Here is a 26,511-nt window from a genome sequence, read left to right as displayed (position 1 = left end):
TTATGCATATCATCAAATATTATATGCGTGTGCTTGCGAGCAACCAATCAAAACAGGTTAATTTTCTATCAAATTTTCTTACGATACGTTCTTTGAAAGTAAAACTAACTAACTAACTAACCATCACGCCGTTTTCACGCAGAAAAAGGCAGAGAGGACGGACCGCCAAACAACTCTATCCTGTCATACACTTATTGCCACATTCACATGCATGTACCGTCTCATACATAACTCTTCTATTATTCTGACTCTTGACATGGCCATACTCAAGTATCCGATTCAACATGTGCCATGTCTTCTTCAGACGTCCCCGACTTCTGCTACCATTCGCATGACTTACTAACATTTCAATTATTAGATCACTGCACTCGAAATGCACAAGAAACACGTTTCCAGCCTCCACTTGCCGTGAATAAGTTATTTTTTTGTGAAACTTTAAAGGCTTATTGATAATTGCTGCCTTATTTTATAGCGCTATTTTGTCTAATATCTGCTCAAGGGTTGTTTACAAAGAAAGATAAAAAACTACCATAAAATTCGTGTAATTTTCTTTGCTAAAAAATTTCAAATTAAAGTAACATTGGTTTTTAATATTTACACTTGTTGTGGACTTTGCTACACAAAGGTTATGATTTGTAGGCTTTGTGGGCAAATAATGAACAAGATAAAATGGTCTTGATATTTAATCAAGGAATAAAATAACACATTTCGTACTATGGAATGAGAAACAGATTTAAATTTTCTGGAGAAGGACAAATCTAGTAAAATGAACTTTAATAAATAAAGCGTTTTTGAATGAAGTTCCTAGCTTAACGCAATACTTTTTACTTTGTAACTCAATTTCTAAAAAAAATAGTTTTTTTTTTATTTCGATTTTCTCTTTGCTTATTTTTAATATGATATTTCAAAACTCCAGAGTTCATGACCGACTTGCCAGAAAAAAGCTTCTTTTGTACCATCAATTTAAGATAGAAGATATTTTTTTCCTGCAAATGAACAAATTTTCTGCCTTATATAGGGTTTTCCAATAAGAGGTGTTATTTTGATATTCAATCGTAAAAGATCAATGGTTTCGTTGCTTGTGTGGCACGTAGCGCCGTCTTGTTGAAAGTAAACGTTGTCCAGATCAATACCATCCAATTTCGGCCATAAAAAATCATTAATCATCTCTCGATAGCGCAATCCATTCACCGTAACTGTTGCTCAAGATGATTTGCATTTGATTCACTCAAATTAATTTTAATAATTGCAATGCGTTGTTGAAGCGTGTATCGTTCCATTTTTATTAATGGCGTAGTTTTTACTTGTCAAATGTCAAAAAATGACAGCTTCAAAAGTAACATCTACCGAATAGCGGGCATTTCAAAATAACACCTCTTATTGGAAAACCCTGTACTTAACAAGCTGACGTGTACCTGGAAATTGCCATGGGAATGTTTTGAGATATGCAATTCCGTTGTACATTATTTTCATGTATCTCATAAGGTTTAGCCAGCGTTGGCAATGTAAACTTCAGAAAATATTTTTTTTATGACTTGATTATATTTTTCTTTACTTTCTATAAATAAAATATGCATGTTTTATAAATACAAACATTCTGGAAGAAATTCTCTAAATGATTGTGAAAACCCTATCAAAATCCGTTGTAGTTTAGAAGAACTAAGGGCACAAACAGACAAACACGGAAAGCGATTTTTTTTATAATATATATTTTTGTAGATTTCGAGGTGCCCCGAGTAGAGGATATCTTCAAGAAAAATGCAATTATCCAAATTTATAAAGATAATATAATCAAAAAATTTGAAACCCACCTATCAAAAAGATATCAATACAATATCAAAATTCAAAAATGTAATACCGAAAAAATGCAAAATAACTATACCTATTTAGGAATAAAGTATTTCAACAACCTTGCGATTTAAATAAACAAATTAAAGAATATTAACATACTTAAACTAAAACTGAAGTTACACTTTCAGAAATAATTGCTTGTTTTTCGCTTTATTGATATTTATTATCAGTCTTTACTCATCTCCACTGTATTTAGATGTTCCTAATTAATCAATAATTAGTATGTAACAGAATCCTATATATGTACAACTACACATATAGATAATCCAGAAGTTTAAATTGTTCCTATTGTATATATACTTACCTATAGCATAATGGTATTCTATTTTTCTTATTATTAGTGGAACTCGCTCACCAAGCACAAGAACCAGTTTCTTCATTAGTGAGATTGCGAACATAAATATATTTTGTAATCATATGTACTTATATAACATCCTGTACCCAGTTAAATATATTAATATTTATTTTTCGGAATAACTTTATTGAGTAAAACCTCAAATCGTAATATTTAAATATTGAAGACAATATTAGTGATTTCTAAACGAAAATCTGAAACAGAAAAATCAGAAAAGGAAACGGTCACATCTGGGACTCGAACCCAGGACCCTTGTCTTTCCGGGACAGTGCTCTACCGACTGAGCTAATGGGACCCTATTCCCCTCGGTCACTTTTAACTGTATCATACTTCGAATAAGAACCACTAACATTGTCTTCATTTTTTCACCGCACATTTTTATTGGCAACTATCTTTATGTATGATCGCAAGATTCAACCCGAACTAAATGCAACCCAGACAGCGTCTTTTTAGATAAACCTATCTTATTTTTTTTTATTTTTAATGTGCGACATCTGTTGATTTTTCTGCAAGTCTAGAATGAATATTTATTTTTCGGAATAACTTTATTGAGTAAAACCTCAAATTGTAATATTTAAATATTGAAGACAATATTAGTGATTTCTAAACGAAAATCTGAAACAGAAAAATCAGAAAAGGAAACGGTCACACCTGGGACTCGAACCCAGGACCCTTGTCTTTCCGGGACAGTGCTCTACCGACTGAGCTAATGGGACCCTATTCCCCTCGGTCACTTTTAAATGTATCATACTTCGAATAAGAACCACTAACATTGTCTTCATACAGTTAAAAGTGACCGAGGGGATTAGGGTCCCATTAGCTCAGTGGGTAGAGCACTGTCCCGGAAAGACAAGGGTCCTGGGTTCGAGTCCCAGATGTGACCGTTTCCTTTTCTGATTTTTCTGTTTCAGATTTTCGTTTAGAAATCACTAATATTGTCTTCAATATTTAAATATATTAAATTTAAAAAAAAAACTATATGCATTTCTTTTTAACCTTCGTGAATCATTCCCTTAGCCAACCTATTACCTGTAATTTATCATTGGCTAAGCCTAGCGAACTTCTGTTTTATGTATACAGTTTTACATTCCGCCTGTCTCCGTTTCAAGATAGTGACCATTTTAATGATTCAGTAAAGATTGTTTTAGTTTTTGTTTGAAGTTTCTTATTTGCAGTTTTTCGATATTATGGTACCTATCTGAAGAAATTTTGAAAAAATAATTGTCATTTTGACAAAGTGAGTGTGACATTTATTTGGAAAAATTGTATAAATGACATTTAAAAAATGTCACACAAAGTGTATGGCTAATTATTAAGGAGGTGGGTATTCAAATACCTTCCTACAAATCATATGATTTCAGAGGAATTTATTTTGTTTTTGATTTACTCGTATTAAATAATAGAAAATTAGAAACATGCTTTTTTGGACGTGAGATAACGTTAATATGATCTAATTTTCATACGCATGCAATTATTGGTAACATAACATAATTAAATTATCTAACTTTTCTGTAAGAAAATCATATTTTCCAATTTTCGTCCAATAACAGAAGAATGAGTTCTATGCAGGAATTGAAAATGCATTTCCTTAGGGTGGAATATTTTCTTACACAATAGCGGAAGAAGTTTCCTGGAATTTCCCAGCCAATAGGAACCATTGAAATTGATTTCTTCCTATGCAACTTGTTCGTTTTCCTCAGCCCCTAAAGGCCCTAGGGGTTGAGAGATAGAGCTTGGGAATAAGGGTGGGTTGAAGTTAAATTCTAGTGGTTGCATAGGTTTTAATATTTAAAAATAAGATATTCCATATGAGATTCAAGAATTGAATTGTTGGAATAATTTGACTGGCCGCCGTTAAGTCGAAAGGACGCGTAGACCCGAGCACCCGTCACCCGATCTTTGATCGGGTACTTTCGTTTTACATAGAAGGTACTATAGGTAAACTATGGCTACCGTTAGAACGAGATCCCCAATCTACAAAATGTATAACATCTATGGTTGCTTGCCATACCGGTACCTGTCATAATATACGGGTATTGAAGACCGAATCTTTTTTTTTAAATATTAACCGATTTGGCCAATCATTGGTGTTTCGTGATTGGGTCACAATGATCGGGTAGTTTACGATCTTCCCAGGAATATAGTTAACTGAATGCTAGAATGAGATCCCTCGGGCGTATGCGCCGTAAATCAATATTGTTTTACAAATATGGAGATCCGCAATGAAGAGTATATGACATAAAAGTGAGTAGTAGAAGAAGTTAGGGACGTTCGAGAAAGCCAAACCAACTGAATCAAATTCTTAAGGCGATGCCATACGAAGTAATGCAAAATCATGTGTTTTTGGTTTGAAAATTTGGTCGCCTAGAAATGTTTTAGATGCTTTAATTAAATACTGCGAATAAAATACATCTTCGCCTTTGAAATAATCGAGTATTTTTTAGATAAGTCTTTTTATAAGCCCCGAAAAAAATAATGTATAAGTCCTATAAGAACTGCTTTAAAGTTAAAAATCTCCTACTTGCGAACCCATTTTCGGTTATGATTTTATTGTATTTTGTGGCAAATTAAGTTATTTATAAAATGATCGAAAAAAAAATATTTATGCCTGAACATCCACAAAATAAAATAAAAGGCACTTTTTGGCAATTTTTTTTCTTGCATAAATCAAAACAGGCGGATGGTGTTAAGCGGGAATTTAAACCTTATCGCCATCTACGTAAGGGTTGTTATTGATAGCGGCTCAGTTTAAAATATTACACGACATAGTGCATCGCCTTAAGTCGGGTCATGTTAAGAATCAGAATAACAGAAGTTTATGTATTAGACGATGCATGAATGAGAATGAAGCAAGAAGTGTGTGCTAAGACAGAGTTGTTTTTTCCGTCTATTCTATCTGCAGTTAGTTATTTTTTTAATATTTTATGACCAAAATATAATTCCATTATATTATTTTTCTACACCTAATCCAGCTACTAAATAAAAACCTGAAAAAAATAATTACATTTATATTGCGAAGTACCTAATTAGGACACGTGTCCAGTGACACGTGACAGCTAATATAACATTTATTCCATTAACCATTTCCTCCTTTACGCCCTCGCTTTTCCGTTCTTTGAAAAAATAAAACAAAAACAGAACCACACGACAAAATAGAACACAAAAAATACAAAGAATTTGTGTCCTTTCAATTATTTTCTTTTCTCTATAATTTTACCTACTATGAATGGTCCAAAGGTTTTCGTTTTTTTATTGAGTTCCTCGTTATTAAGGCACTCATTATTAAGTTTACCTCTCTCTTACGATTTTTACATTTCTTTTATTCAAAGCGGTAGCAATGTTAAATATACCGTCGTTCGAGACGAATTATAATATTTTTTTTAATATGCCTTCCTTTCTTGATAAAGTTTTGTAGAGTTAGGATTTTTATTTCAGTGTGATTACTTCAGTTGCTGCCCAGACCCGTGAAAATCACGGGATATTATAATTGTAGGATTTATGAGGCTAAGAGTTTATTTAAATAACAAATCAGAACAAGGACAATCGTAAAGTATATTTGAGGCACGTTCCAAAGCGGTTGATACTCTCAGTATCGCCACGGTGTAAAACCACCGTTCAGAATTGAAACGTTGCTTGAAATGATTTTGGCCGTGTTTAGTGTCCAGATTTGAATAGCCAGATTGATTAATTTTTTTTTTTTTTTTAATTCCTCTATTTTTCCCAATTTTTACATTAATTACATACAATATTATATAAATCAATAAGAATATTGGGAACCCACTAAGGCGCAGCCCGTGCGTGGGTAATATATTTAAGTTTTTATTTTATTGTACCTAGAAATAAACAAATCGTGGGCATATAAAATAAAAACAAGATTACATTTTGTATAAGCTTTTTGTATAAAAAGTGTTTATAATAGTGTATAGTGAAGTTATTAGTGTTTAGTGTAATATATGGTGAATATTTTATGAGAAACATAAATTGATACAAATTAAATAAAAAAAGTTTCAACTGCTGTATCGAAAAGCCATAATTTTAATTCTTTTAAATATTGAGGAAGTTTAGTTATCACTTGAATATTTTTCGGTAAAATATTGAAAGTACGAGGTCCAATGAAACTGCAGTGTGTTTGCATTTGTTTTGTGTTCGTTTGGGGGGTATAAAATACATTATTATTTCTAATGTTGGTTCTGTTTTCATTTATTTCGAATTTATTTTTGTTTTTAAAGATGTATTTCATAGTTTGCAAAATAAATACTTTACGGAGACAGAATAGTTTAGATTCTTTGTATAACTCATCCGTTGAAAATGTTCTTTTCCGACTATACATAACTTTGATGATATAATTTTGAATTATTTGTAAAGGTTTGATATGTGCATTAAGCGCACCGCCCCATCCTATTATTCCGTATATGAGTGAAGATTGCACCAAAGAAAAATAAATAATTTTCAGTTTTTCAACATTGAGCACTTCTTTTAGTCTGTAAAATGTGTATGTAAGATATCTTAATTAAAATTAAAATTAATCGTTTATTTCACAAAACATTAACTTAAAGTGGTTTTAATCGTGTTTGATGACCGGGTCTGATCAGCCAGGCACTTTCCCAGCTCCGCCTCCTCAACTCCTTCCCTTCCCTACTTCCTTCTGTCTCACAACATGACATAGTCTCACTGGTTTCAGATAGTTGGGGGCAGTTAAGACTCTTGTGCGTTTTCACATATTTTTTTTACACATTCAAAGGGTAAATTTCTTATTTTGAAAGGCAATGCTCCTGAGGCAAATATATATATATATATATATATTTTTTTTTTTGTTAATACTTACACAAATCCTGAAATTATAATATCCCGTGATTTTTCACTGGTCTTCGCTAGTTTAATGTAATATTGAACAAGACTTTTATGAAAAAAATAAGACCTCATAAAAAATTCGCATTGTTTTTCGCTGTTTTAAAGAATTGCTTTGTTTCGACTATCAGTGGAGGAACGTCACAGTGAAACCCTCTTACAACGTAATTCGATACCCTGTTAAGGAGCAAAACGAAGATTGATTCATCCTTATCATCGTTCCTTATTGAATATGACGTGATGGGAAAATACATTTTTTTTTGCTCTTCGCTATAACGAGGTTGAGACGTACGTAGAACTGTCTATCTAAGGGCACCAGTGAATTATATTTCACAAGGTAGGCCTGTGCGATTGTGGGTTAAACCTTCTTATGATTGTATCACTAGTAGTTCTATGAACAGTATACCTCGCATTCAACAAAATATGATTCTAATTTTTCTCTTATTTAACAAATCAAAACCAAATTTCCTCTGGAATCATCAAGATTTGATAGTAGGTTCATAAATTCCTACATACTTAATTATAAATTATATTCAATTATAAATTATATCTTTGACTCCAAATTACGCTTCTTGAATCACATTAATAGCATTACCAGTAAGGGATTACAAATGCTTGGATTTATTCTCGGAATCGCTAAAGACTTTAATAACATAAAAACTATAAAATTACTATACACGTCTCTTGTTAGAAGTCAGGTTGAATACAATGCAACCATTTGGTGTCCTCATTTCAACTCTCATTGTTTACAAATTGAAAAAATTCAAAATAAATTTTTACGTTCTATTAATTTCAAAATTGGTATTCCTATTATTGAAATCAATTATATCAATTTACGCAGTAAACTTAACTTATCGAAATTATCTGAAAGGCGAAAATATTTGATCTCCTTTTATTATATAAAATTGTTCATTCAAGGTTAGACTGCCCTGACACTATAAACTTGCTATCTTTACATATACCTCCAAAATATACTAGACGGAATATTTTATTCTACAACAATAACTTCGCTACGAATTCTGTGTTAGAAAGAATACATAGGTTGGGCAATGAACTAAGTGATGTCGCTGACATATTTAATTTAAACTTCAATACATTTAAAGCCAAATTAGTCTACCACTTTTTAAATGTAAATAATGTATGAGAAATCATTATATTTTATTTCAATTTTCTATTCTTTGTTTTATACTGTTGTCAAAAAATGAAATTTGTAATTTTTATGTACTTATAAACCCAATAGGGCGTCAATAAATAAATAAATAAATTAATCAATTAATAACATTTTTTAAATTTTCAAATACGAAATATCATAATTTGTCCAAAGAAAAGTTTTCAAACTTTTTTCAGGAAGGTGCATTACACGAATTAATTTTAACATTAACTCCACACGGAAGGCCTTGAGGCTAATAGCTTCCCTCCGGCCCTGTCATTCTTGGAGATGCTATGTGGTGGCTTTTTTTAAGAAAAGAAAGGAGAGGAAGTTTTGTGAAGGAAAATGTTTGGTAGGAATTTGAGGGGTTGGTAGGAATAAGGGGGTCAGCGTTTCCAGGAGTGATAGAAGTACGATTTCATCTCTTCCACTGTGCAAGGCGATGAGTCGTGAGAGTCCGGCTGGTCTGCTGGCAAGATTTGGACAAACGTTACCCCTGTAATCCCGGACACCCCTGATAAGTAACAAAACGTAACGAACCACTTACCCGTATACGGTCCTATCGCTATGAGTTTTGTTTTAAACTTTCTTTCAGTTAATTGCTAAACTGATAATTCGATAGCTCGTGATCCCTGGCAAAGTGTTTTCTGGGAAAAACAGCGGAAGATCACCAATTTGTTGGAGTAATCAAATATTACCTGTGTCCGGGACTAGTGTATTCTTGGCTCTCCTTGCAGCGCAGGACCTCTTGGAGTGGAGGAGACTGGTTTACCAGAGAAATTAAAGTGGCAACTTTGTCATCTTTTTATGAGGTTAGGCTATTCTAGATGAGTCTGTACCAATGGTTGCGAACGCTAACAGTTCCCTAACATAATTAATCACCCCAGCACAAAAACAAAAAGGGGCTCCTAAAAGAATGCCGAAAAGCTGACGTGTCAAGTTTTCAGGATAGATTTTCATAGGATCATATAACTCTGTTGTAGTTCAGACAAACGATGAAAACAAGCTGGTTAAACATGCTGCTGAAACAAGATGACCGACTATAGAATATCGCAATATGATAACAAAACAGCTTCTAGTATTATTTATTAATAAATTATTATTATTAATTCATATGTCATATTACAAAAGGAATGAAAATACCCGTTCTAAGCCCACAATGTTACAAAGTAAACATCAAAGTCGGCAAAAAAATACTTCGTAAAAATGAAATAATAAATTAAAATAGTAAAAAATATTGAAAATAACAAACACAATAAAGATAATAAATTTTGCGTTTAACGGGGACCATTTCATTCAATTCAACACATCCATTTTATGAAAATACCCAAAATATTGTAAACACGAGGCACAAAACCAAAGAACTCATACAAACACCTAAAACAAACAAACATTTGGTCAAAGAAATTTCAAATACATTGCGTCTAAAATATACAATAACCTACCTGAAAAACAAGAAAATCGAATAATATTATCAAATAAAAAATCCTGATCAAACAATGGATCATCGAAAAAGGTCGTGCAATAATTAGTCACCTCACCCAAATATAATCCTCTATCTCATTATTGTAACCACTACCTACCAACCTGAAAATTTTTGTCAAATATTTTTGCTTTATTGAAAAATGTACTTTATTTTAATATTATAAAATATTTGTAAACTAGTCTGTCTCGGCACAGGATTTCCTATTGAGACAGGCAAAGCCAAAAAAAATGTAAACCTTTTTATATAGATGAACATAATAAATAATAAAATGTTTAAAAAAAAATAGCGCTAATCACTGATCAAATGTGACGAAAGTAGAAACAGCCCAACCATAACATTTTTTTCTCTAAAGTTCTTTTGTCATTGAGTTTTTGAAAGGCGAATTTTCGTCGAATCGTAAAGTATAGTTGAAGAATTTTCCATTTTCAAAATCCGATGGCTCGTGAATTGTTGGACAAACACTTTTCAGCGAATTTCGAACTTTACTGAGGAACCGAATTGCCCGATCTCTCTCCCAAGATAGTTTTGCTATTTTGCATCTATATAACATCCAACACACCGCATCCCCAAATATGACATACGCCCCGAGGGAAATTATTTTTCACAGGACCTCTTGTGTAGAGCTTATGTAAAAAAATATTGAAAAGAGGTTGGAAAAACAATCACTTTTGTTATAGGTCGCACAATTAAAGTTGAGGCCCAAGAATACATACATTGATGTACTCGTATATACTTCCGACAGTGATGTCTCTGAGAAACAGCTTTAATGTAAATAACCTACCATGACGCTGTATCCGCAGAGGGGTAGGCAGAGAGTTTGGACCGCCGCATACAAATGTACATCGTCTCATACGTTATTCTGACTCTTGATATGACTAGACTGAAATATTTAATTTACTTTATCGTGCCATGTCTTCCACGGGAGTCCCCGACTTCTTCTGACATTCAATTTCGCTTCATAAAGTGCTCTTTTCTGCGTTTATTCAAAATGGTATGCTGATAATTATTTAATATTTTTAGCCTCTAAACCTAATATCAGACTCAAACAATATGTACTATAAACATGTCTTAAATCAGTTAAAATAATCAGTGTTACACATATATTATTACATATCCTAGAAATAGTGGAAAAATTAGCATGCTTACCTAACTTATCTTTTATATTGTAAAGTGAAAGTAATTTATTCAATAATATGAAGTTTTGTTATTTATTTATTTATGTAACATTACCTACTTCATGTGAACTAAACCTATCAATTTGATTGTCCTGAAACGGGAAACCTTTCCAGTTGGACTGTCAATGATTCATGGTATTTTTTAGTATCTAATAAATAAATAAATATCAACCCTGATCTATGGCAGTGATGCATGGAACTGGCAAAGGAAGAATGAAGGACTCGATGCTGAAGAAATGAGATCCCTGATGAGTATTATGTGTTTTAATGCTCAGTTTAGTGCCTAGGGTTTTAACTTGTCGTCAATAAATAAATAAATTAATGATTTAGAAAATAATGCAACGATGGCAAATAAATTTTCTAATAAACTACGTAATCAAATTAGAATAGCCATAAAATGTACATAGAGCGTTATAGAATTTGGTCCCTTAATAAATTAAAATGGTGACCTTCGACAAAGGGTTCCGATTCTCGATGATCTAGCATTAAATTCGGGGGATTTTATTACGCAGATGTAAAAAATTGTAAACTGCCTTAAAAAACGGCGTTTTCAAAACGAACCCTTCCCAATCTAATTATTTTAATGAAATTTGAACGTTTTTTGGTTGGATCAAAACAATAGAATTTCGTATTTTATATTTAAGAAACATTCTAAAATTCATATTTTTAGGACACATAAATATATTTATGTCGCCCTTCTTACAAATAGTTAGTGGTTGTGATGGTTAGCACAGTTGCCTTCAAAACAATTGATCGGGGTTCGACTCTTTATCGTAGCATTTTTTATTTATTTTAAAAATTAAAACTTTTTTTTTAAAATTATTATTCGACATCATGTTATGATTTTCACGGGTTTGTCCTACATTATAGCTGTTAGTCAATGGTATTAGCCGGGTCAATCTGAAAAATTATTTTCTATTGTATGAATTTTGAAAATAGGGTACCTAAGTTATTTATTCTTCTTTTCTTTTTCTTCTACGTATGCTGGAGTTCTGAGATTATTCAGGTGAGAAAAATATAATTTTCTGAGTATGTACTTATGAAATAAAGAAGACAAAGTTTTTTTACGTTTTTCCAATTTGGAAGATTTAGAATTGGTTTTTCTCGTGATCAATTTTAAGTCTTAACGCTTGAAGAAATTCTAATGGAAAAAATATTTTATTGTTGAGGAGGGTTTTATAATGATTTTGCAAAAAAACATGACTTTAATAGACCCAGTATTGGCTACGGAATAAATTCGAAGGTTTTAATTATCTAGATTTTTTTATTTGTTCATGAGTACAGGGTTTTCCAATAAGAGGTGTTATTTTGATATTTAATCGTAAAAGATCAATGGTTTCGTTGCTTGTGTGGCACGTAGCGCCGTCTTATTGAAAATAAACGTTGTCCAGATCAATACCATCCAATTCCGGCCATAAAAAATCATTAATCATCTCTCGATAGCGCACTCTATTCACTGTAACTGTTGCTCCAGCCTCATTTTCGAAAAAGTAAGGTTCATTGACTCCGCCGGACCATAAACCGCACCAAACAGTCACACGTTGAGGATAGAGAGGCTTTTAAACAATAACTCTTGGATTTTCCGAGCCCCAGATGCGACAATTTTGCTTGTTGACTAAGCCACCGAGGTGAAAATGGGCCTCATCACTCAAGATGATTTGCATTTGATTCACTAAAGTGAATTTTAATAATTTCAATGCGTTGTTGAAGCGTGTATCTTTCCATTTTTTATTAATGGCGTAGTTTCTACTTGTCAAATGTCAAAAAATGACAGCTTCAAAAGTAACATCTACCGAAATAGCGGGCTATTCAAAATAACACCTTTTATTGGAAAACTCTGTAGTTCGTTTGACTTGTTTCTAAAAGCGTCTACATCAGTTTTTCAAATTTCACGAGGACTATATAGAATCTGCTATTTTTTGCAAATAAGTTTTAATTTAAAGAAAAGCGATATTCTATTTTTTTTTTTTTTTTTAATATTTCGGAAAACTGACATTGACCATTTTGTCATTTTTAATTAAAGTTACTCATAAATGTATTCACTGTGTTTCTGGAATTAAAGTGGTAACCTACCTGTTTTCGTATTGTATCGTAGAAACTAATAGGTACAATGTATTGCAGTGTGGCTTGGCTACATCTTGCGTAACTCTATTACATAAATAAACATTTTTGCTAATGTATGTTTTTTTTGTTACACAGTTGTGCTGGCCGCGTCTAATCAACAGCAGTCCTTCCGTGTCAGCCCAAAAAACGCAAAGGTGCTGGAGGGAGGAGAGGCGGTACTGGAATGTGAGATTGCAAATTTGGCAGGACAGGTGCAGTGGGCCAAAGATGGCTTCGCTTTGGGTAAGAAAAATAATATATACTAATGATTTTTTTTTTAAATATTGTACCACAGATTAATCTTCGGTTTACCGAACAAGATTTCTATTTAACAATTGATAAACGATTAGATCTTCTTAGAAGCAATCTTCCGAACAGGCCTTCCATTGATATGCTTGGTGTAACTATAAGTGACCAGCTCAGGTACGGGGGCTCCATCGAAGCCAGAGTAAAGTTGGCCTCTCAGAAGCTGGGCGTACTGTACAGGGCCCGCAGATACTTTAATAGTACACAACTGCTGACCCTGTACAAATCGCAAGTGCGCCCTACTGTCGAATTTTGCAGCCATCTCTGGTCCGGAGCCCCTAAATACCTGAAAAAAACCCTTGACTCTGTGCAAAAACGGGCGGTCCGTTTGATAGATTCCCCAATCTTAACAAACGGACTGCAATCTTTAGAGCACAGGCGTCAGGTAGGTATGCTGTCCTTGTTCTATCGGTATTACAATGGAAGATGCTCTGAGGAACTAGCGTCATTGATCCCTTCGGCACCGGTGCGTAGTCGGGATACACGCCAAACGCGCGCCCAACATTTGTACACGGTTGACATTTGTCACATGAGAACGGGTCGCTTCTACGATTCGTTCTTAAGTTCAACAGCTCGGCTGTGGAACGAACTGCCGGCCTCTGTGTTTCCTCCCTCCTACAACATGGGACTCTTCAAGACCCATGTTCACTCCTTCCTCTCCACAAAAAGACCCTCACTTCATCCGCTTCAAACGCATCCGCGATCTGGCCTGCTACGCAGTTAGTGGGCAGAAGCATCCACCACTAAGTCCTAGAAAAACCTCGCACCATGAACCCGGGCACTCCTGCTACAAACAACTTGGGGCGACCGATGGCAGAGGTCTTGGTTATACAATCAACATTACTTTTAAAACTTAAATTTTGCATTTCTCAAATTTCTTTAACCTTTTCAAAATGCCTGCAGGTATCTTTATTAACCTTTCATGTTCGCAATTTTAATTGCCATTTCTCCCGCCAGGTTTCTCTTCAGTCATTCAAGGACTCCCTCGGTACACTGTGATCGGCGATCGCCGCCACGGCATTTACAACCTTCGGATATCAAACGCCTCCTTGGACGACGATGCGGAATACCAGTGTCAAGTGGGACCAGCCAAGAACCACAAGGTCATAAGAGCCAATGCGGAACTCCACGTGATATGTAAGTCAATTGATTTTTGAAATTTTTTTCCCGTTTAAATTATTGGAATATATTCAATTCTGATTGCAGCTCTAAAATATGTAAATACGATTTTTTTTATTTATAATAATTATTGCAAACACTTTGGCTGACGTAAGTTACGCCTAAGCAGTTAAGTGACCACTAAGAAAAGTTGGCGGGCGTGACATCACAGACGCACTTTTCTCAAATATATGATTTCGGTGGCCATTAAGAATGTGCGTAATTTAAATTATTATTGAAAATTAATTAAGATTAACAAAAAAAAATTATTACTCAATAAATTATGTCAACTAAAACGCGCAATTAGAAGCTCAAATAACACAAACTTAGAATTTCGTGTATAAGTGCATTTGCCACAGTAATGTTTTTCATTAGGCCTATTTATTATTTTTAGCAAGAAAGGGACACCAATTATTGTACTTATCGATTGGTACTGGACGAATGGACTGTAATTTTAACAAGGTTATAATAATAAAACGATCGTGTTTTTTTATCAATGGAAATTAGGAGTGGGAAAGGGAGGGCTTTACCTTGTGAAGGATTTTGTTTCATTTGGAAGCTCCGGTGTTTTCTTGGAAGTTCCGTGGGCACTGTAGTTTATAGATGTACATCTAGCACCGTTTCACAACGTGAACTGTTTATGATCACACACAACAATACTAATGATGAGTTTTTTCATAGAATTTGAACAATTTCTCAAATTTAACGTTCATTTACAGGTTATGTGAAAGTCCCATGCAAGTTCTGTTAGTATATCAGTATAGGCCAGTTACTTGACAGAACTGAAATATTAACAAAGTTTGAAAAGAACTTTCACAGAACTTGACAATTGTGTTTGAAATTTGAAGAATTCTTCAAATTGAGCATCAAATTATCAGCAACAATTACGCAACTAATAAAATTCGTATCTGAAAAACAAAAGACACTTGCTGTGGGCTTCTTTTTTCAAATATTTTCATACTTGCTTTCTTTCAAGGAAAGTCCTTTAAGAAATTTTATGCGCTAGGTGCATAAAATACGTGAAAAAAATACAGTTATTCTAACATTGATTTTGCGGCAATTTTAATGGTAATTTTTTTCCTCTCATAAAGAGTACTTTGAAAAAAAAGTGCTGATGTTTGAGATTCTTCTTACGGTCTGCTGGGTCGATAGGGGCCACTTTCCCTCAATCAAACAGGCGAGCACACACGCGGGCCGTAATTGTTTTCGGCTGGGACGTGTGATTTCACAGTCTGGCGAATCTCGACCTTCGGAACCGTGATAATGATAATAGAGAATTACGAATTTTTTTTTATTGTTTCTTTCATTTTTGGTTAGTTCGAATGCTTTGAAAAATTTACGCTAGATGGCTTCACGTATTTGTTTTAAAAACTACACTACAATTGCTCCTTGACTCACTAACAAACACGTAGTTCAACAAAACTCTGCCTTGGACTCTCTACAACTTTTGACATGGTCGAACTCGAGTATTTGATTCCTCGGGTGTCCCTGACTTCTTCAATCATTTACTTTCGCTTCATTATTGGCGTCCCTTTATCTATTCATTATATCCTAGATAAGATAGAAATGACCTCATTTGCTTCTTCAAAATTATAAATGGTATTATTGATTCACCTACGCTACTGCAACTCATTCCCTTCAATATCCCCTCGCAAAGACTCAGAAATAATGAACTGCTCTTCCTCAACCATCATTCGACAAATTATGGATATTATTCACCATTGTCCAGAATGTGTAGACTGGTCAACTCAAGTCAAAACCTTAACTTTTTTGGAATAAGTCTAAATGATTTTTGCCAGTCACTAAACAAGTGACGGAATATTAAGTGTCCTGTGGTCCTGACCCTCGGCGTATTCTTGACTTGATTCGACTTGTCACTTTATTTTCTAATATTATATCTACCATATGTCTTTGCTTTCATGTACCTTTGTCTACTCCTATATTTTTCATTTTACTTTATTCGTGTTATTATTTTGTAATTTGGACGATGTCCGTTAATAAATAAATAAATAAATATCCACATCATGTCCAAACCGTTCCTGTCTTAATATTGTTCACTGCTCTCACATCAATCTTGCGTAATTTCTGTCATATATAGTTTTAGACCACAGATTTTAGACCACTACTTCTCAGGAATCTCATTTCTAGAGCATTCGGTATCTTTTCATGCTTCTTCGGCCAGTTGCATGTCCCTCGACAACACATAAGGCGTGGTATCAGCACTCCATTGTGGACTACTAGCTACGCTTCTTTAGACTATTTTTGCTATCGCCAACCGTGTTCAGCCCTCAATTATTGGAGTTAAATTCACTCACTCATAATAACAGAAGTTCTTAATGTATGATATGATATATATGAATAAATAACGCATAGCGGGTGAAATAATACCAAAAAATGTAATGTACATGTAAAAAAAGTGAAATAATGTTGGTGAAGCAAGCAACGTGGTTCAGACAGCGTCGTGTGGCATTCCTAACTCTCTGCCTACCCCTGCGGAGATATTAATAATGGTTCTGTAATTAAGTTCGGTAGTATGGGTGTTAAATGTGAGATACTATATGAAATAAATTACTTACACGTATATTTAAAACCAGTTTTGATTTTAATATTTTAATGAGAATGTGGAGAGCGAAAACGGTAGCACCTCGTAATATTGACAGCCAGGAACAATAGGAATCGGTTCGGGCTAGATCGGCGTAGCGGTGCTGGAGACTAGTGTCAGTCACACGTCCGCTAATAGTGAACAGAAGGTACTCTATTTTAATGTCACTCCTGTATGCGTTTCTCCCAGTGGTAATTTGAAGGACTACATGTTAAATCAGAGCTATTTATCAGCAGTGATATACAGATTTTTTTGCAAAATTTCTCTTGTTCCCTCATCGTTTTTATGGTTTCTCTGATGTTATATAGCCAGTGGACGTGTCACAATCCAAATTGTGTTTGCCTGACTGTGAACCCTGGGTCCGGTGAGCACACAACTCGAAAAACCGGCCCTCCATATCAACCCGAAAGTCTTGAAATGGAGCCTGTGTCAATATTGATGACCGGGTCCGGTTTTTTCAATTGAAGTTTCACTTTTTAAAATTTTATTTATTTTCAGTGACACTCATTGGTCTTTTCTTTTTATAAGATGTGTTATACTATGATGCATCCGTTTACCATTAATGTGTTTTTTAGATATGCTAAACTAGAGAACTTATTCGTTATTTCAATGAAAAGTGCTTCAAAGAACTTCATTATTCCCTTTGGCACCGGAGCTCAACCGGTAGATTCCAACATGTTTACGCGTATTGACGTTTTACACATGATAACCGGTCTTTTTTTAAATTTTATTCTTGTTTACCGGTTTCGCTATTTTTCAAATTCGTAATTTGCCTGTTGTAGTCTGATATTATTTTAACATACTGGTGTGAAATTTGCACTCGCAGGAGAATTTTTAGGTAAACTCACATATTTTCAGCTCGCAACCTAATAAATATTCATAAGTAAAAAAGATGCTAAATATGTTAGGGATTGCATCTAAAAATATGATTTTTTTAAAGTTATTTCATTTGTTTTGTTTTCCTTCGTATACAATCCTAATAAAGTTTCACATATGGAGCACATATCCTACGAAAAGTGCCAAGACTTGTGGCATCCTTAAAGGCTTTTGGTATATTATTATAAATTTATTTATTACAATTTTTATGGTTTTTAAAGTTCAATTGAGATCTTAACTCGACCCAACAGAAACCAAATTCACAATGAAAAATCAGATCTTTAGAATTCATGCAAAAACAATCAATTTGAATTTTTGTTCAAAGGGATACTGCAATTCCATCATCTATCACGCAATTCAGCTAGCACTACATATTAAAGTATCTCGTTAAATACGAGGAGGCATTAAAAGGGTCCTTGGGGTATGCAAAAAATATCGTAAGATATAAAATAAATTAATACTATGGTGCTAAACCAAGTACGTTTTGTTCTGCGTTTTTCTCCCTTTTTGTATATATTTTTGTGGTCCCAACTGCTACTTTAACTGTCCAGAACCAGTGAGACTATGGCATACCAAATTGGGGTATTTTTTGAGGCTGAAGGGAGGATGAGGAAAGAGTATGTTGAAAGTTAAACATAATTTTACTATTAAACCTTCTTTATAGTATTTAAAATGGTTTCAAAGCTTTCGTTATCGACTTAATATATATTATGTATTTTTTAATGAGAATAGCCGCGTTTTAAAAACGTGCTAAACAGAGGGCAAATCGTTCGACCCCGAAAAATCCCCGCAAAATTGAATTGGCGTTTCATTTGGATTCTGCCGGTCAAACAAAAAATTGTGTAAACACAAAACCTACTCGAGCTAACAATTTTAACTTCAAATAATCCATTACTTTTACATTAACTCTGGCGAACTTATTAATAGATTTTGTGGTATAATGAGCCATGGAGGTTTATCTCATTTCATCCAAATCATTTTTTTTAATAAAAAATATTTAATCACGGTGAATGATTCTTTGGGAAGATAAAAACACATACAATATATATATATTTTTAATGAGATTTTGCTTTTAATATGTACAAATGCAAATTTTTTCCATAAAAACGTATAGCAAAACATGAAAGAACTTATTTTACAAGCAATGAAATCGCCTGAAACACTCATCCACATTGAAAAATCTTCTGATAAAAGATACATGACGCCAACGGGACTCGAACCCGTGTCCCTTCGATTTCCGGTCGACAGCTCTGACCACTGAGCTATGGCGGCTTATCTCTTATCCGCGAAATAATTCAATATATACTAGTGTTTCATTCAACAATTACTGCTCGTCACATTTTTTCACCTGAAAACAACCAACTTTATTTTATATGAGAAAGGCATTGTAAGTGCTAACTCTCTCACTAGATGGCGTCGAGACAAATTGTCTACATTTTTAGGTGAAATACTAGAACTTGTCAAATATTAATTATTATTTGGTAAACTAATGTTTTTAGTTTACCAAAAAAAATAATAATGAAAGAACTTAGCCCATAATTGAAAGGACAAATTTTTATTTTATTTTATCGTGTGGTTGTGTTTTTTTAAAGGAGGAAATGGTTGATGGAATAAATGCTATATGAGCTGCCACGTGTCCTAATTAGGTAATTCGCAATATAAATGTAATTATTTTTTTCAGATTTTTATTTGCTTGTTGGATTAGGTAAAGGAAAATAATTTAATAGAATAATTATATTTTGGTCATAAAATATAAAAAAATAAACTGACTTAATAGTACGCAGTTTCCTGGAGGGGTAGGCAGATAGAATAGACGGAAAAACAACTCTGTCTTAGCACATACTTCTTGCTTCATTCTCATTCATGCATCGTCTCATACATAAAATTCTGTTATTTTGATTCTTAGCATGACCCGACACAAGACAAGACAGTAAATACCATAAAATAAACCCAGCATCTTAACGACGTAAGTGAAGCAGCCGTGCACAAAAATATGCGATCCGTGTCCCAGAGTATTGGACAGATCTGCGGTTGAATGTGCCCCATCAAATCTCTAAAATAAAGTGAGAATCTTAACGACATAAGTGATGAACCCGTGTAAAAACAATATTCAGCGCGCGGCCCGTAGTAATACACGGACCTACGGTCGATTTTGCCCTAGCAGGCATAGAAAATCGATATATTATTTTAATTATTTCTGATGAACGTATTACTAAAATCTCAAATTTTTGTAGAGGAATCCCTCGGGAAGTTACTAATTCATCATCTAGAAAAATAAAATCTGCTGCTCACCGCTAATTTTATATCGGAAAACCTTTTATTCATTTTAAAAATCGTTACATAAAAAAGAATTTAATAAAATTGATAGTAAAGTTCTGTTTTTATTAATCTTAAATATAAATAACTTACGTCCGTGGGGATCACATATACTTCACTGCAACAATAACGTTTTTTTCTTAATCGCACCGAAAGAACTCACAAAAAACATTTTACATATTTAAAAAAAAAACTTTTTAGTCAACATTTTGTTTCCTATAACCTCACTCTAAATTTTAGTTATAAAAATTTTGTTATCATATTAGTGTGTTAACACTGTATAATTGTTGTGTAAAAAAATATTTTTCATTGAAAATACTCTAATACACAGTGATAATTTTGATTTATTTATTTAATTTTCTTTTTGCATTTGATACATTTTTAGTGTTATTTCATCCGCTATGGTATGGATGCCTCTGTGCAATGACGGGTGATTTTCATACCTTTGTGTTATTTTTTTATTAAAACCAGACGCATCTGTCAACTTGGCTTCAACTTGTGTATTAGGTAGGTATACTGTCAAACACAAAAAAAAAACGTTAAAACTAATCTTTACAGAAATCTATAACGAATCTGTTGAAAGGTTTATTTTGATTAAAAATACCACCCCTAAAAGAGGGGTGTTATTATTACGATTATAATTGAAAAAAAATGTCTTAAATATATCTCAAGCTAAATAGGTAATGCTTACCTTAAAAATAATTTGAAAATTGGAGTTGCGAAAATTGAGTATAATATCTGGCTTAGGGTGATATGTTGGGGGAGGGGGGTTGAATATAAAAGCGATTTTATTATCCACCTGGGTAGGCAGAGGAAAGGATGTATTTATTTATTATAACCTGCAGATTGTATCGGCGAGGGTAAGAAATATGAGACGTTAGCTTAGAGGCTTTGAAGCAGTAAATTGTGGTAAAAAATCTATGTCTCACGTAAATTTTATCATCACGTAATATTTATGAAGGCGCTAATAATCTGCATTTTAGTCTCAATTGTCATGAAGGTTTTAAAAGTAGTTATATCACCCTTTGCCCGAGTAAAGACAATAGTTTTTCTTATCGAAAATGAAAATATCGAGCAGGCAAATCTTTTTATTGAATTCTGCACTGAGTCCAAACTGTGTCCAACCGTCTGGAGCCAGTGAGACTATGTCATCCCTAATTGTTGTATTTCATAAGGCTGAAGATAGTGAGCAGAGGCAGGAGATGGGGTAGAGGACGATGGGGGAGTATGTAGCTATTCAGCTCTGGTGGCCAAATATGGCTGAAGCCATTTCAAGAACAAAGGTGCACGGAGAAAAATGATTATTTAATTTATTGAGAATCTCTTGAATTTATTAGTAGTTCTGGTTTAAAATGTGATTGCAGGCCTTGCGAATGAATAAATAGATTTCCTGATAAACTTTTAGAAAATTACTAATATTAATACATTATCATGACGTCGAATACGTTGCATAACCGGAAATACTAATAATTTGAAGTGATTCTTAATAAATTTGCTGTAGTCCCTTTTCTCAGTGTGATCTTTCACTAAGGCGATACTGAGAGTATCTTCCACTCTGGAATATAGTATATATTATTTTTATTCAATTCATTGTTTGAAAAGATCTCCGGATTCATAGTCGAGAGCATAACCCCTCAACCGCCGTCGGTTATTCCCCTTTTACTGATTTCAAAGCCCATAACATAATACCGGCAGTTTTTGCCACATTCGATGCTATTAAATACCGATCATCCCCAACGAATACGTGAAAAGGATTTAAACGCACGTTTAACCTCTCACGTGTGCTGTATTAAAAGTTGTGCCGGGGCAATAACGTATGCACGTCGTACCGGTCCGAATATACGTAACGTTAAATTTAATGTTACGGCCTGATCAATGCTGTAATTTCCAATTTTCGTGACAAAATCAAACGTGAAATGGCTAAAAAAAACTTATTCAAAATTGGAACAAAAAAAAAACAAAACGATCTGTTCAAAAATACATTTTTTGTATTGACCTCTTGCATTTGGTAAGTTCGCAAGTGAACATATCAACCTTGGATAATTCACTTTTGTAATTATTGCATAGTCTGTTCAGGCAATAATTCTACTTAGAGTTCGTTTTGCTTTGATCAACCCTGAACAGGACACAAGAGCGTGTTGAACGCGCAGGTACATTGAATGGAATCTTGTTTAGCTCTTTATGCTCGTAAATGGCGGAACGTAGCGAAGTCCTATTTGTTTCCGGCACAGGATGGTGGCCATTTTAATGGTTCATTAAAGATTCTTTTTTCAAATATGAAATCTTCGTGTTTCCACAACTCGAGCGATGTTTGGCATATTATGCCAAGTTTGCAAAACATTTTGAGCGTTCGCTCGCCATAATGTGCGAAATTTATAAAACCTAAAAATATGGGGTAAACAGTGAAATTTTGGTGGATTCATTGGCTTTAAACCCCAGTATGTTGTTTCATATGTTTTCGTATTAATATTTTGAGGAATGGTTTTAATTAAATAATATGGTAAATGTATCTAAATACATATATATGACACCAAACCCTCATGAAGACAGTTTGAAAAAGAATATTGTTATTCACATTGTGATATTTCTTTAGAAATATTGAATAATTCCTTATTTGAAATATTAATTATGCTACGTAAAAAAAATTGTGTTTAAGTAGGTAGGTATTTACTTACAGATTTTAACTTACTTACAAATTCAATTTCAGAGAAAATTTTGGTTTTGATTTATTGAGTAAGATAAAATTACAAACAATTTTTTTAACGCGAGGTCTATTACTATTCACAGAACTAAGTGAAGTGTAGTGTTATTACAAACGTGAAGTGTGGTGTTATTACAAAAGTGAAATGCAGTGTTATTATTATTACAAAAGTGAAGTATGATGTTATTACAAAAGTAAAGTGTGGTGTTATTACTAAAGTGAAGTGTAGTATTATTAATATTACAAAAGTGAATTGCAATGTTATTATTATAAAAGGTGTTTATTAGTTTTTTTTGTCAACGTATTTCTGTTGGTGGTGAAGTTTTCTTGGATGCCAAGGCAACTATAACGTCCAGATCAAATTGTGGAAGTCTTAATCAAGTCACGCATTTCTCTTCTTTTTTAACCGTTGGCAATCTTAGTTCCTTGAGTCAATCTTCATATTGCCGGTCTTGGTATTTTTTAAATCTTCTCTTTAATCGTAATTTTAAGTGATTTAAAAAATATGTAGCTAAACTTTTATAGTGCCGCCATGCAAATAAAATCTACTTTACTACTTCGAATTATGCTTATAATAGCCTTTAAAATAGATAAAAAAATAAATATAAAATAAAAATCAGTAGGGCAGGTTCCTGTAGTTAGCAAGTACCCTTTGGAAGCCATGCTGACACCTACGGAATATCAATTAATGCCTGTTGGGACTGATATCATCGAATTTTCAGCAAAAACAGGCTCCGTAACGTTGAGCAAATATCATTTCGTATAATTTTATAAAAGCCCATTTTGTGCGAAATTGAAAAAAAAAAGTTAATTTAAAATATTTTGTGAATCTTTGGAATTATTACTATTTGTCATGAAAGTTGTAGTTTTTAACCCCTAGAGCATTTTTGGGAGATATTTCTCTCATTCTAGATTTCTCTCATTTCGATCCAAATTAAAAACTCACTTTTTCAGACACTCTTTTCCATAAATCCGTCATTCTATCTAAATATTGCATTTTTTTTCTTTTGTTATACCGTAATTGATGATTCACCCACATACATTCTCTAGCGATTGCGTTCAACTACTTATGATAAATTCGAAATGCTATTGACTTGCCTACCAATCGACAATGGACAATATCAGCGGGAACATAACACTTCAATCTGTTTAATTGTTGGCAGATGAATCATTTAAATGCGTTAAAGATCGACAATTAATTTCATTCATCCATTTTAAGTATATTTCCAGCTAATAATAAAAACTAATTTTATAAACACCCTAATATAATAGAACTTCCTCCTTCTTCTGGCGCTTGTAAAATTAGATTGTTAATGTTAATTTTAGTTATAAGTTTCTACATATGTAAATATATATTTTATTAAAATAGTAGTTATAGGCCTTAGTTGTTAGTCTCTAGATATAAGTCTCAGACGTAAGTCGCTAGTTTTAAGTCAGTAGTTCTTGTGTTAAATATTTAAGGAATATATTTGTACAGCGCCCTTGAGGTGATTTCTCATGAAAACGGCGCTATATAAATTAGCCAAATATTATTATAATTATTATTCTGATACAAACTCCTAACATGACCGAAAAATCATGGGTGAGCGATTTTCTATGTTTTCGCTAAGTTTGCGTTCAAAAATTTTACATTTTTCATTGCATAATTTGAAAGCGCCTTTCATTTATGATGATACTTTTAGTATAGGCCCGTGGGGTTGAAAAGATTTTTGTAACCCCTGGGTCTATACTCTATACCCAATTACGAAACTACAACTGATGAACAAATTGTACCAAACCAACAATTTTACTAGAATTAACATTTACACATAAGCAACGAATAACTAAGTAGCAGTTAACTATAATTAACCGACGAACTAAGCTGCTGTTAGCGCTAATTGCCGGTTAACATAACTTACAGATAATATCTCCCCTTCTAGTAGCACCAGACTAAAGCGTTCTTTATGGCTTCTGGATTTTTTTATGTTGTTTTTAATGATGCAATTGAGTAATAACAAATGGGAATGTAATTATTATTAGTGTCGTAAATAATACAATGATTCTGTCTGACCTCCGATGGGAGAGAAAAATAACTAAAATACTAAATGTAAAATCGTGTTAAAGTGAAATATTTAAAATCTTATTTATTTTTTTTGTATAGCATCAATTGCGATAGTGATGTATTGTAATTTTTGTAGCCTAGGGTTATAGATTAGGTCGAGGAGTGTGTGATGTATGGTAGTAAGTTGGGTATTCAAGCGATAGATGGCACTAATCATAAAGCTTACTCCAGAGTCCGACAGATGTCGCTAGAGTGTAGCAATTGCCTGTGGGATATTATTGACAGACAACAAGCTTCTCGAACCAGAGAATTACCAACCCTCGGGTAATGAACAGTGTAGCTAAATCCAGACTTGTTAATTGTTGCGTAAATAAACACAATTATAGTAAAAGATCCTTTTCCTTTATCAAAGAGTTCCCAACACAGAAATCTGCAAGTAAAGCAGAGATATAACAGAAGTTCCGTGAAAAGCACATCTCCGGACGAAAGAATTATGGTTTTTATTTTCTTTTATTTAATAAATCAAAAACGGACTTTCCTCTGAAATCATATAATAAGATTTGTATGTAGGTACTTATTTTGTCAAAGTATTTACCTAATACCTGTGCCTTATATTGAAGACACCTAACAATGCTTTGTCATGCATATTCCGTTTATTAATATACCTATATAACCATAAGGTCGGTTCTCCATACGAGGAGGCAGAGAAAATTGACCGCAACATAGCTTTTAAAAAACATCTCGTACCTCGTATTTTCAATCTTTTACCGAAAAAAACACACCACATCCCGCCTCTTACCGCTCGGATTCCGCTCGTTTTGGCGGGTTTAATAAAATTTAAACTTTGAGAATTAATTTAATTATGAAAACAAACTTTAAAAATAAAAAATACCATTATTTAAGTTTGAATGCGAACATTGATAAAAAAAATTAAAAAATGGACTCAACTTCCTTATTGAAATGTGAATTTAGGTCCGATTAACATAGCTAAAATAGTGTATGCTCAAATTTTAGTCTTCAATATTCCATCTACATATTTATTTCGACAGGGATGACGAATAACGAATCATTATAATGGCCAGTAATAGCATCGGCGCCTCCCGTTAAGCGCCGTTTAACGAATCGCAACGGCCGTTATGATTTACGATTTATCTAACGCCGTCGCAAGTGGTCGTTATGTCCGACCCGAGTGTCATCCGTTGCAATTGAGAGTAGAGATTGGTTAAAACAGGGTTCGCACTTTTTGCCGATAAATGTAATTTAATTTAGTTTTATGTTCAATTCACCCTAGCACTGAAGATATTCACCGATAGAAGTGTATTAAGGGAGTGTCCATGTGCCCGAAGTAAGGTCAATTTTCAAATTATTTTGGTGAAATCGTTTTCAAATGTATTAAATTTCTTTCACTGCCATACATCAGGGTAGGTACCAGCACTCCATTGTAGATGCCAGTTTCGCTTCTTTGGAAATATTTTGTTAGCGCCAACTGCGTTCAGTCGTCCATTAACGGAGTTATCTGCATTTACCCTTATTTTAATATCTC

General features: G+C 33.5%; 1 protein-coding gene across 1 annotated transcript in view; it reads left to right on the top strand.

Moving 5' to 3' along the window:
- Positions 1-26,511, top strand: part of LOC149409600 (nephrin-like) — a 301,897-nt gene that overhangs the window by 27,966 nt on the left and 247,420 nt on the right. The window contains exons 3-4 of the mRNA XM_089649459.1: positions 13,065-13,211; positions 14,232-14,411. Coding sequence (XP_089505585.1) covers positions 13,065-13,211; positions 14,232-14,411 — 327 coding nt within the window. The remainder of the gene's footprint in view (positions 1-13,064; positions 13,212-14,231; positions 14,412-26,511) is intronic.

The sequence above is a fragment of the Hesperophylax consimilis genome, chromosome 30 (assembly GCF_061612785.1).
Source record: "Hesperophylax consimilis isolate HC1 chromosome 30, BYU_Hcon_1.0, whole genome shotgun sequence".
Classification (NCBI taxonomy): Eukaryota; Metazoa; Arthropoda; class Insecta; order Trichoptera; family Limnephilidae; genus Hesperophylax; species Hesperophylax consimilis.
This window is presented reverse-complemented; position numbering and strand designations above follow the sequence as displayed.